This window comes from Myxocyprinus asiaticus, chromosome 25, assembly GCF_019703515.2.
Source record: "Myxocyprinus asiaticus isolate MX2 ecotype Aquarium Trade chromosome 25, UBuf_Myxa_2, whole genome shotgun sequence".
Classification (NCBI taxonomy): Eukaryota; Metazoa; Chordata; class Actinopteri; order Cypriniformes; family Catostomidae; genus Myxocyprinus; species Myxocyprinus asiaticus.
The window spans coordinates 39,793,854-39,807,343 of record NC_059368.1 but is presented as its reverse complement, the minus strand read 5'-3'; the positions used below and the strand labels follow the sequence as shown (position 1 = coordinate 39,807,343).

Below are 13,490 nucleotides of genomic sequence, written 5' to 3'. Positions count from 1 at the left end.
ATGGCGTCAATGACCCAGTGGGCGATCCTCTGTTTGGAGACAGCGCTTCCTTTCCGCTGTCCACCAAAGCAGACAAAGAGTTGCTCAGAGCTTCTAAAGCTCTGCGTGCAATCCAAATAGATGCGTAAAGCTCGCACCGGACACAGCAACACCAAGGCTGGGTCTGCCTTCCTCCTGGGGCAGCGCTTGCAGGTTCACCACCTGATCCCTAAAAGGGGTCATGGGAACCTTGGGCACAAAGCCCGGTAGGGGTCTCAGGGTCACGTGAAAGTAACCCGGACCAAACTCCAGGCATGATTCGCTGACAGAGAACGCTTGCAGGTCCCCTACCCTCTTGATGGAAGTGAGCGCAGTCAGGAGGGTAGTCTTCAAAGAGAGTGCCTTAAGCTCAGCTGACTCCAAGGGCTCAAAGGGAGCTCCCTGTAGACCCCGAAGGACTACGGAGAGGTCCCACAGGGGAATGAGGCACGGCCTAGAGGAGTTCAACCTCCTAGTGCCTCTCAGGAACCTGATGATCAAGTCGTGCTTCCCCAAGTACTTAGCATCTACTGCACCATGATGAGCCGAAATAGCAGCTACATATACCTTCAAGGTGGAGGGGGACATCACAACTGTAACTCACACCTATAATTGACAAATAGCTAAAACAGTTCAACGCTGTGATAGCCTAATGAGGCACAATATTTATATGAATTACTTTAAAACTCAATTTAAGGCCTCTAAAATGCCAGATGATTAAGTAATAGCCAAATAAAAATGTCAGCTTTTAATAGAAAACATCAAATGTTAGGCTAAAGCCTACCAAATCTGCAAATCACAATATAAGAAATAAAACGAACAACAGCAGCTTAAAAAAATATTAGCTGTATTGCCAGATGCCTTGAGGTATTTCAAAAAAATAGAAAAAAAAAAATTCAAACGTAACCTATGCTCAGAGACATCACACCCGTTTATGTAATTAACAAATAGCAAAAAGAGACATATGAATGGCCTAAATAATACTAATAAATTAAACTAACTTAACGAATGAAACTAATGAATCACTTGGCCTACTTGAGATTACTGTGGAGGAATAGAATGTTACTGACCTACTGCGGTCCCAGGCTTGTGCATCTCTCTTCCAAGATGCACCCACACACTCTAAATGTCCTCTCTGATGGCACACTAGATGCAGGGATACTCAAGATGAAACGTGCAAGTTTTGAGAGTGCAGGAAAGCGTGTTCTGTTGAACTTCCACCATTCAAGCACACTGTCTGGGTTGTCTGAGAGTCGAGTGCTGAGGTATTCCGCCATTTCAGCATCGACAGGCTTTGGCGCGGAAATGCAGGGATGCACTGTCTTCCCAGTCTGTGAATCGGTCACAACTGAGAAATTGTCCAAATGTCAGACTTGCCTTTGTATAGTAAAAACCCGCTTTAAAATCTTCTTTTCAACTTCATTTGTTGACTCCATCCTTCTTGTTAGCGCTAGCGAAATCCCAGGAACCACGGTATACATTTTGACCGCCCACTCCCACTCGCATCAAAGTTAAAACCGCCCACTCCTGTGAGATTTGTGTCTTAGTGCCTGTTGGGTCCTGTGGGACTACAAAGCTGCCAGGTCAGTATATTTTAGCCAACTCATAGAAAATCACAACAATCCTAGGAGTTTATTCAGTACTGTGGCTGAATTGGTTAGGAATAAAGCGTTGACTGAACCAGATATTCCGTCACAGCACAATAGTAATGACTTCATGAATTTCTTCGATTTTCTCCCCTTTTCCTCTCCAATTTGGAATGCTCAATTCCCAATGCGCTCCAAGTCCTCATGGTGGCATAGTGACTCGCCTCAATCCGGGTGGTGGAGGGTGAATCTCAGTTGCCTCTGCATCCGAGACAGTCAATCCACGCATCTTATCACGTGGCTTGTTGAGCACGTTACCGTGGAGATATGGCACGTGTGGAGGCTTCACACTATTCTCCGCGGCATCCACACACAACTCGCCACGTGCCCTACCGAGAGCGAGAACCACACATTATAGTGACCACGAGGAGGTTACCCCATGTGACTCTACCCTTCCTATCAACCGGGCTAATTTGGTTGCTTAGGAGACCTGGCTGGAGTCACTCAGCACGTCCTGGATTTGAACTTGTGACTCCAGGGGTGGTAGTCAGCCTCTTTACTCGATGAGCTACCCAGGCCCCCCATGAATTTCTTTACTGATAAAATTTAAATAATCAGAAATAAAATTGGAACTACGCAATCAACGGTTATAGCACCTCAGAAAACAGTGTCTCATAATTTTCCTCATGAGTAACTTCAATCCTTTGCTGTCATAGGTCATGAAGAGCTAACAAAACTGAAGAAAAAAAAAAAAAAAAGCCACAACATACATGTTAGATTCAATACCAGCTAACCTCTTAAGAGGTATTCCCTGTAATCTCAGAACTCCTTATTAACTACTCGCTATCCTTGGGACATGTCCCAAGAAACTTTAAAATGGCAGTTATCAAACCGCTAAAGCCACAGCTTGATCCTAGAGAATTAGGTAATTTCAGACCGATTTTAAAATCTCCCATTTATGTTGAAAAAGAGGTGAAAGAGTAAAAGAGGTAGTATCGTCCCAACTATGTTAGTTTCTACAGAGAAATGTTTAAAGGGACGATCCCAAAAGATGTGAAGAGCAGATTCATTTTGGGCATTACAAAAAGAGCAGTTTGTATCCATCTATTTTAAACCTTTTTAAATATAATGTAGCTGGGTTAAGTCTATGTAATAACTTGAACGACATTTCCCTTACTTTATTAGTTAACAGAGGTAGTGTCCATACTTTTTTCTAATCAACATTAACAAAGTTCTCCCAATATGACACTACATATGGAATTATTACAAGTTATTTTTGGAAAAGAGTCCTAATTCCAAAATTACGTGATGAAGGACGTGATAAAGCACAGTTTCCTAACCAGGGTTTCAAGCAGATCCAAAGAAACAGGTGAAGTGTTTGGTGATCTAACAGCCTCCTGTTGAAGTATAACAGCTTCCCTAGGAATAGCATCCATACCAATTTAAAAAAAATAAAATAAAGACTTGTTTTTGTATTAAATGTTTTGGTTGTTCCAAATAAAATACCGGTGAGGGGAGAAATGGCATTAAAAATTAACCACCATGCAAGTAATACTTGGTCATGGAATTTGGATAATTTGTAAGCGATTTTTTTCAATATTATAGTTAGATAAATAAAAAGGGCAGACCACCTAACTTAGAATAGTAGTTGTTGGGGATAAAATGCCAGATTGAATTTGGATTACACATGAACTGCCTGATCCAATTGATCTTGAAAAGTGTTAAAGATGAATAAATCAAGAATTCAAACCACCGTATTCAGTAGTATTCATTATTACTGACTTCTTGACAAAGTTTTGTTTTTCCCATATAAAACTAAAGAGGATCTTATCAATTAATCTTACTGTTGCATTGTCGACATGCAGAGAAAGCAGCAGAAGTAAACCTAGAAATGCCTTCGGCCTTAGCGAGCTGAGTTCTACCTCTCAAGGTTAAATCTCTGAAACCACAAATTGAACATTCTTTGGGCCTTCTCTTTAACAGGGTTGAAATTTAGGGTACATCTATTATCTTGATTTTTGATGATTATAATTCCTAAATATGTAACTGGAATGTTGTAAGGGTGTTACATGATCTTTAACAGCCATAAACTCAGTTGCTAAAGGGATTTGGGAAGCATCTCTTATAAAGTGGTGTCATCCACTAATTGAATAATAATAATAATAATAATAATGTCTATCTGCAACACCAAGGATGGATTAAGAACTGAGAGGGCCATGGGCTGGTACACCACAAATCTTTGGGTTTGGAAACGTTTTGTGAATCAGACGCTGTTCTCTGTAGTCCTTCAAATAAACGCGCCACACCTGTGAAACGCAGATTCTCTGACCGCGCACTCGAGAGCCTGTGCTCGCGCTGCTGTAGTTCAGCACGCATTTGGCCGAACAAATGGTATTTCACATTTGTGGATTTATAAAAGATATCTAAAAATAATTGATTTAGAGCTCTGGGCCCTTTGAGTTTAGAGGCCCCTGGGCAACGGTCCAATCGGCCCGGTGGTTAATCAGTCCCTGTGCTACACAGATGCCTTGAATACTGCTTCCACTTATAGAAGTCAAAAGCAACTGTGCAGAGAGCAGGAGTAAATGGGGAGATGGGACAGTCTTGTTCAACACCTCTAGATAGGTCAAATCTTGAAGTGCCATTTTATTTGATCAAGCAACTTCCATTGTTGTAAAGGGTTTTGATTATTTTGCAGAACCCATACCCAAAACCATATAAAAGACTTAAACAAATGTGCTCTAATGAGACAAATGCCTTATAAAAATCTTTAAAAAAAAAAAACATTTAAGCTGTTCTCATGTATCAATTCTGAATAATCTAATAAATCAAGAACTAATCTTATATGTTGGCAAGATGTCTTTTTTCCATGAAACCTGACTGTGTCTCTTCAATTATGGAGCCCAGTGCAGATTTTAATCTTTTTGAAAATATCAGAGCCATCAGTTTGTAGTCATTGTTAAGCAAAGAAATAGGATGCCTACTGTCAATTAAAAGTAAATCTTTCTTGGGTTTTGGAATTAGAATAATTAAAACTTGAGTCAATGTTGGGGGAAGAGCTTCACTCTGTATGCCTTCTTCAAAAAGGAGATTGTTCTTTTGAAAACGATTTGTAGAATTCTGCACCAAGTCCATCAGTTCCTGGTGATTTATTTGTCGAGTTCTGTAATTGAGTTGATAACATCTTGTAAAGTCATTTCATTATCGCAGAGGTTCCTATCACTAACCGAAATAGTTTTATAATTTTTAACAGAATCTAGAAATGTACAGGCTGCCTCTTCCAAGTAACTGCATCTGTAGAGATTGCTTTTGTGCTAATTTCTACAGTATGCAATTTCTTGAGGGTCGTTAGTGACTGTCCCATCAATATCCAGGAGTTTCAAATGATGATGTATTTGACCTGCTCTTTTCTAATCTTTAAAAAAAAAAAAAAAAAAAAAGCTGAATTGCGTTCTCCCTCTTCCACCCATTTTTGTCTAGATCTTACATAGGTGCCCTGCAAGTGTACATCAACTAATTTACATGGCAAATCAGCATATACAAGTTTCAGCTCAGGGGCCTAACGAGAGAAAGATCAATTTTAGACACCACCTTATTTTCCTCGGCTCTTTTAATTTTAGCTTGTTGCTGCCAAATTTTCTAAAATACTTTCAAATTTCAGCAATTGCCATTGACAACAATATGCATCTAGAACTAAAGCTCTCCTCCAGTGTTGTTCTGTTAATAAGGTAATATTATTTTTGACCTCTTCATACTGGAGAAGAGAACTGTTCAGTTTCCAGTAAGAAGGAACTGAAGTGGAGTTAAAGGATGCAGAAAGACAAACCTTAAGAGAGATAGCTCTGTGATCTGTAAGAGGTGTGGCATGAATATTGACTGAGCTACAGCCATCTACTAGGTTTTCAGAAATAAGCCAATAATCTATTTGGGACTGCTTTGAATGGTTCTTACTGCTCCAGGTATAGAGCCTCTGCTGTGGGAATGTCTCTCTCCAGATGTCAACAACACTAAACTGTTCCATAAAGGCATTCATATTTTGATTTGTAGAGGCTTTTCTAAGAGGAAACCTATCCAAATCACTATTTAAATGTCATTAAAATCCCCACCTACAATAAGCAAAGCATTGGGGTATTTGTTTAACCAATGCTGCTTATTTTCACCTCATGCAGTAAATTGGATATAACTCTTCTCAAGAACACTCCATACACATTCAGCAGCATTAAGGTGACGTGGCCAATTAAAACCACTAACAGAAAAAAAAAAAAAAAAGAAAACAAACCTTGGGATCACAGACAGAATATAATATTTCCCCAGCAAAATTTTTAAGAATGGAGACACCTGCAGATCACTCTGTGCCATGAGACATTCATACATCCCTGCCCCACTGGGACCTCCAAAATTTGACATCTTTCTTTGTGGCATGTGTTTCAACAAACCATAAAAGTGCTTTGTGCTTCACATCATTCCTTAAACCCCTGGCATTAAGAGAAATGAATGATAAAGACATTAACAAATGAACAAGAATGAAAAATAAGGAAAGGCATAGTCAAGTTTGACGGGTAAATTAAAATGAAAAGGAGCAGAGCTCAAGTGACCATTACCGAAATCTGAGAGACCAGCTGTAATAAATAGTTTCCTTAGAGGCTGTAAGAATGGCTAAAATTACAAATCTTAAGAAACACATAGTTCAAAGATGACTCTGTAATAGGGTTCACAATGAAATCTCCACACCGTCAATAAATGCACATGCTCCAATGTAATTACCCGCCCTCGCCTCCTGAACTCTTGGCCACAGTTTTTTCCATCTCTCCTGGTCAGTTGAAGTCAGGTCCTCAGCAAAACGCAGGCCATTTTCTTTGAGAAACTCAGATTTTTTTTTGGCTGCTTTCCACAAGGCATCCCTGACAACACGTTAGGTAATTTGTATGATGATTGCGCAAGGTTTGATATTGCTGCCTTTTATTCTGAGCCGATGCACAGTGTCGATTACATCAGGGTACTTGCTTTTGGCCTCTGTGAAAGTCTCACCACAGATATGGATAACTTCAGATCTGATGTCTTCCGTGTCTCGCCTACCCCAAACAGTCTTAAATTCCAACAACGAGAGTACCTCTCCAAATCAGAGATGCACGTTTCGCAGGTATCCACAAGACACTCCTGAACTTTAAGCCTAACATCTTCATCCTTTACATTCTTCTTCAGATCTTGTACTTCGGCACACACAAAGTCTATGTTTTATTTATTTATTTTTTTAAAGACTTTCTATCATGTTAGCATTGGCGCCAGTCAATCCCTCTAATGCATCAGACCGAGTATTAATCAGCGAGGGGAGTGTAGAAATAATGGCAGAATCAGCAAGGTCATCTGAATGAGATGCTTCACCTTTCTTTGAGCAGGTGGTTTGCTTGGAGTAACAGGGAGCAGAGTTGGACAGAAATCTGGCTCGTTTTCAGCAGAAGCGTAATTATGGACATATCGACAGCGTCGGTTCGCTCTGCATTTTTCCATCTTTGGCATGTTTGCAACACTGTAAACTGAATGCACCAACGTCCGAGTCAACAACTGTTACACCAGAACACACATTCCCTCCATCAATGCTCAGACTGACCACAATAGGCTGAGAGAGGCTGGACTGAGGGCTTGTAGGTCTGTTGTAAGGCAGGTCCTTACCAGATATCACCGGCAACAACGTAGTATGACAAGATGATGTCAAGAAACCTTGTTTTGTAATGCGAGCAGTACAGTGATTCAGGTAGACTGACAGTCGCGTAGTGAGAGCATGGCTGTAGTGGAGGTGCAGTTCACTCGTAGGAACCCCGAGCAATAGGCATCACCAGAAAACGCAACCATAGTCAACAAGATTTGAACCTGTGCGGGGAGACCCCAATGGATTTCTAGTCCATCGCCTTAACCACTCACCACAATTACTCAGGGTTTTGTGTGGCATATAGTAGTTTCCAGATTAAATTGGGGCTGGACAAAATATTTAATAGTCACGATATATTCTTGATATGCTGGCGATATAAAGTGAAGTACCATCGTCAATATCACAATGATTCTTTTGTAGCAAAAATGTTGTTCGTAAAGTTTGATTCATTTTCCTAAACTCAACGATTTGCGCTATTACTCAATTAAGCTCAATACTGTGGCAAAATGTTTTAATTAATATTCCAGTTTATTATACATTGTCAAATTTGTTTAAATAAAAATGATTGAATATCATCCTTCATTGTGTACATTTTAGAGAAAGACGACCAGATTTTTACTGTATTTTTTTCTGGGATTAAATAGGTTTAATATATTTGGCTACAATGGCTTTTTGCTTGAAATAATTGATTGAACTACATGTTCTGTATTTGTTATTTAAAAGCAATTGTGTAAATATCAAGACCTATATTGGATAGGCCTAAACCAAAAGGCTGAAAAAAGCTGAGATTTTTTTGGTCCTACCCTAGTTCCTACACTCTTATGTAGAACTGTTTTCAATTTATGAGGTTATCTGTGAATTGTCAGTGTTTTTTCCCCTAATGACCATGTAATGGTGGCAGCCCCCGAATAAATTTAAATAATTCAATTAAATAATAAAATCTGAATTAATAAATTTGGGCACCAGACCAGAGTAAGCCTGTCAAAGATAAAGTTTCAACCCAGATAACTCAAACCACCAGTTACAAAATGTAAATTAATGCAGAAAAAGTATTTTCAAAGATTTCACGACAAGGTTAAGTTTCAAAATATATATTGTTCAACCCCAAAGAAAATTTCAGTAAACAAACAAACCAAAAGTCTCAAACAAAAGAAACACAAATGAACAGTAACTGCAAATAATTATTTAACATAAAAAGCAATACATCTTGTAATGTGGGTGAATGCATGTATGTGTGGGGGTGTAAATGTGTGAGGAGATTGTGAAAGAGTTCAGGTGCTTGATGCAGGCCACACTTCTCTGTTATGAGCACCTTTTAATCAATCCCTTTTTGTTTTCTTCTCTCCTCAAATTGCGTTCCTTTTTCCCAACACTGATACACAAAAGACAAACTTTCTTCTTAAATCCCAACTCGGCTCACGACTCTGCTTCACCCACACCTGTTTCAACTCAAGTCACACCTCTTTGTAGCAACTTTTCCTAATGATGAGCGGCCATTTTATACCCGCTATCTCTGTGTGTGTAATTAATTAGGTGGTGGAGGATCCTTAAAGCAACAGTGCGTAGGTTCGCTCTGCCACAACCATTAGGGGGCACAATTCTCAAACATTTGTATTTTGCATTGCCGTTTAACCTAGATATCCAACAGCAAATTAGCATGTTGCATAGGCTATATACTTGTTTCTACAAATAAAGTGTACCACGTCCTCTGATTTTTATGCATTATTGATTTGCTAACAGCTAGGTTTTTAGGACATGCCTCTATGTTTCAACAGATATCTAAAAAAAGAAAAATAAATGATGTACACATGCATTTTCAAAGACAGGAAAATACTGCTAAAGCAGTAGGTTGTTTATTGACAAAATTGGCCACTTTTTACAACTTTCTTTACATGTTTGCCATAATATCAGCCCAATCTCTCCTGGCTTAAAGGGATTGTTCACCCAAAAATTAAAATTCTGTCATTATTTATTTACTCACCCTCATGTCATCCCAGATGTGCATGACTTTCTTTCTGAACACAAACAAAGATTTTTAGAAGAAAGCTCAGCTCTGTAGGTCCATACAATTCAAATGAATGGTGGCCAGAAATTTGAAGATCCAAAAAGGACATAAAGGTATCATAGAAGTAATCCATACTCCAGTGGTTAAATCCATGTCTTCAGAACTGATATGTTAGGTGGGATGTGAAAAACAGATCAATATTTAAGGCCTTTTTTTACTATAAATTCTCCTCCCTGCCTAGTAGGTGGCGATATGCATGAAGAATGCAAATTGCCAAAAAATTTAAGTAGAAAGTGAAAGTGGAGATTTATAAAGGACTTAAATATTTATCTGTTTCTCATCCACATCTTTCATATCTGAAGACATGGATTTAACCACTGAAGAAGTTTTATAGACTACTGGATGGATTATGGATTATATTTATGGATGATGCTGCCTTTATGTGCTTTTTGGACCTTCAAAGGTCTGGTCACCATTCACTAGCATTGTATGGACCTACAGAGCTGAGATATTCCTTTAAATCTTTGTTTGTGTTCTGCAGAAGGAAGGAACTCGTACACATCCAGATTTTCATTTTTGGGTGAACTATCCCTTTAAACAGAGATTCAGTACTCATGCTCACTCTTAAAATACATGATTTTAACACTGAAGACAAGTTAAACCTCAAAGATTTTACAGAGAATAACACAACACAGGGTACAGGTGCATAGGTTCCACACAAATTCCCATGCACAAAAGAGGCAGCACATGCTCAATAAAAGCATCCAAAAATCATGGCTTTGTGTTCAGGCCGTTTCCTGAGAGGAAGGGCACTTTATTGGATTTGCTTGCAACTCTTTTCATTAAGAACAATAGCAACATTTCATGTTTGTGTATTTGGGTGGGACAAATCAAACTTAAGCCAACCAATCAAATGCATTCTGCCTTAAAGAGAAAAAACTTGATTGATCTGTGTTTAAAGAGCCGTGTCAAACTCCTCTCACCATACTTCTCCCTTTAACCAATAGACTTTTTGGCTATGTTCGGAATGACATACTACTCTTGCTATTTCTATTTTCAATGCAATGTATTTGACTTGACATTCCATTTGCAGCAATCTTTTCTTTAAATCATTATTTGACTGGCAAAAGTTGATTTGTTTTTTTTTGTTTTTTGTTTTTTTTACACCAAACTGGATTTAAAATGCAAAATAACTCATTGTTCCTAAGATGATGATGAACTGTGCACCACTCGCTGAATTAAACATGCATGTAAGACACAAGACAACATTGTGACATTGTTTGAAATTTGTATTGTTGCATAATGTGTATATATTCTTTTTTTCTTTTTCTTAAGTTTTTTTTTTTTTAAATAATAAGCAGTATTCAGTGTATATTGCACAGTATGCAGTAAACAGTAAGCTAGTATTCCATTCTGAACATAACCTTAGTATTTCATTTGTAAGTATGCCCATTTAAGGACTTGATTAACTTAGTATATTAAAAAAAAAAAAAAAAAGTTAAAAAATAGATTCTCACATAGGCTAAACTGCCACTGGGATGCATTTAAATGAATTTCATTTGCTGTTGATTGCTGTTTAACAATTGTATTGAATGTTTTTTTTTTTTTTTTTTTTTTTTGCCAGAATACATAGTCCCCCTGCAACAATTAGTTAAGTGTCTTGCTCAAGAGCACAATGGAAAGATTTTGATCACATTTAAGATCAATTCTCCTCAGTCTCCTACTGTAGGTTATCCCGGCTTGGTTGAATTGCAGAGATTTGAGTTAACAGTCTTGATCCTTCAACATTGGGTTACCAAAATGATTTCTATCAAAATGTTAGTCATGACAAAAGGTTAATTAAAATGGATTCAGCAGTTGTCACCAGCTGTTTTCCACTGATTATAATCAAGGATATAATATACAAAGAAGGGCTGGAAAAAGACAAATCCATCATTTTTAACACGTTTTGATGTACTTCTGTCATTCCCCAGACCTGAGAGATGTGATTGTCAAGCATGCACAACAAACTGTTTTAAAATATGACATCTTAAACTTACAAAAATCAATGGATTTTGGTTCAGTGTGCCATTTTGCTTCATCCCAGAACAAGAACAAAGAACTGTTGTTAAGAAACCCTAGATATCATTGAGCTTACTTGTTACAAATAGCCACTAGAAAAAATAATAATAATAATAATAAAAAGATAAAAAAGATAAAATAACAATAAACTGATTTTAAGTTTTTTTTTTTTTTTTTTAAACATATCTTACATGTGTTTCAGAGTCTCTGTAATGTATATTCCTGATGCACAGGATGTAAGGGCACAAGTGCACATTGGAGTGAGTTTAATGTTTATGTGCCGTCTCACACTTTATACTGAAAGGAGTAAATTAAAGTTTAGTGGACCAAGGTTTTCGAAGGTTGGTAGGACAAACTTGCTACATCAGCTGTCTATCGTATCAAATGAGATCCATAACGTAAGAAAAAGAACAAAAATATTATTTCAAGGACAGTTTAAATGATTATTCCCTTACACTGTCCCTTACACACCCTCATGTTGTTCCAAACCTGTTTGACTTTCTTTCATGCAACACAAAAGGAGATTTTAGGCAGAATGATAGCCTCAGTCACCAGTCACTTTCATTGGATAGGGAAAAAAGGAGCAATGAAAGTGAATGGACCCTTTTCACAGACTGATGATGCATTTCCACCATATTTAGCAGCATAAAGTCTCTGTGGAACAATAATGGGTGTTTCTCAATCTATGGGCATTATGTTCTGCAGAGACACAAGTCTCATAAATCTAGCAAACCTTTTTATACTTGCCATTTTTTTTTAAATAATTTTGTGTACATTTATAACATTATACTTTGTATTATATTTCCCTGGAATTAGTTTTAGAAAACAAGTTACAACTAATCTAATACTGCTGCTGAGAAAGTGACAGTAAATTTGCCATCTTCTCTCTTCTGACTGTCATAATCCATTGCTCTCTATTTATTCTTAATTTGGAAAGTTGTGGAAATGTAATAGTGGCATATTTCCATTGATGTTGGAGCAAATGGGTAAGCATAAATTATATATGCCATGGTCTCCCATTTACTCCCATTTATTGCTATCGAAGTTTACAATCGTTTACTTCCGCATTCCAAAACCCGGAAATATGCATAGGGTCCATGGTGACTGAAGCTAATGTTCTGTCATGTCTCTCAGTAAATGATGACAGACTAATTTTTAATTTTTGGCTGAACTATCCCTTCAATGATCAAACAACATTAATGCAATGCTGATTATTGCTCTAAATATTAAAGGAATATTCCAGGTTCAAGAAAAGTTAAGCTCAATCAACAGCATTTGTGCCATAATTTTGATTACCTCAAAAAATAATTTCACATCATCCCCCCTTTTCTTTAAAAAAAGCAAAAATCGAGGTTACAGTGAGGCACTTACAATAGAAGTGAATGTGGCCAATTTTGAAGCTTATAATTTTATCAAAGCACTTACATTATTTCTTCTGTTAATACTTGTGTATTATTTAAGCTGTAAAGTTGTTTAAATCATTGTTTTTAAGATTTTAGTTACGTTGTCATGGCAACAAAGTTATAAAACTGGATATAACTTTACATAGAATAGGTTAGTAAGTGATTTTATCACACTAAAATCATGTTAACACGCATCTTGTTTACTTCTTGTGGCTTTAATTTTGAAACAGTGAGTATTTTAATGTTTACAGATTGGCCCCATTCACTGCCAAGTGTCTTACTGTAACCACAATTTTTGCTTTCCTCAAAGAAAAGGAAAAGTCGAGATACATTTTTGTGGTAATCAACAGCATGCCACAAGAGCTGTCGATTAAGCTTAACTTGTATTGCACTCAGAATATTACTTTAAGCATGTCTACCATCTGAAAGGTGATTCTTGCATTTATCCCAAGTTGTAAGACATTGGCTACAGATGACAATTCAACATGGAAGGTGGTTGTAGTGGTCCGGAGTGTATGTTTCTGAGTTTCTGAGTTTTTCCCTGCTGGAGTTTGATGGATGCTCCTCATGTGTTGGAGCTGCTATAGAGGAGCTTTGAACTGATTCCCAGAGAGCTGCTGTCGGATGGACGGCTTTGATCTGGCCGCGTCGCCAAGCTTACGCCACACCACCTGAACACACACACAAAGGGGCAAATTCTTTACATAGTTGTTATTTTTGCATGCTGTTTTGCAGTGGAAAAACTGGTGTCTTACTGCAATTCAGTTTAA

At 37.7% G+C, this 13,490-nt stretch overlaps 1 protein-coding gene across 2 annotated transcripts in view; it reads right to left on the bottom strand.

The window, feature by feature from the left end:
- Positions 1–9,088: 9,088 nt before the first annotated feature.
- Positions 9,089–13,490, bottom strand: part of ccdc85cb (coiled-coil domain containing 85C, b) — a 74,811-nt gene continuing 70,409 nt past the window's right edge. For both annotated transcript variants that reach the window (XM_051654837.1, XM_051654838.1), the window contains one exon: positions 9,089–13,391. In XM_051654837.1, coding sequence (XP_051510797.1) covers positions 13,302–13,391 — 90 coding nt within the window. In that variant the 3' untranslated portion in view covers positions 9,089–13,301. The remainder of the gene's footprint in view (positions 13,392–13,490) is intronic.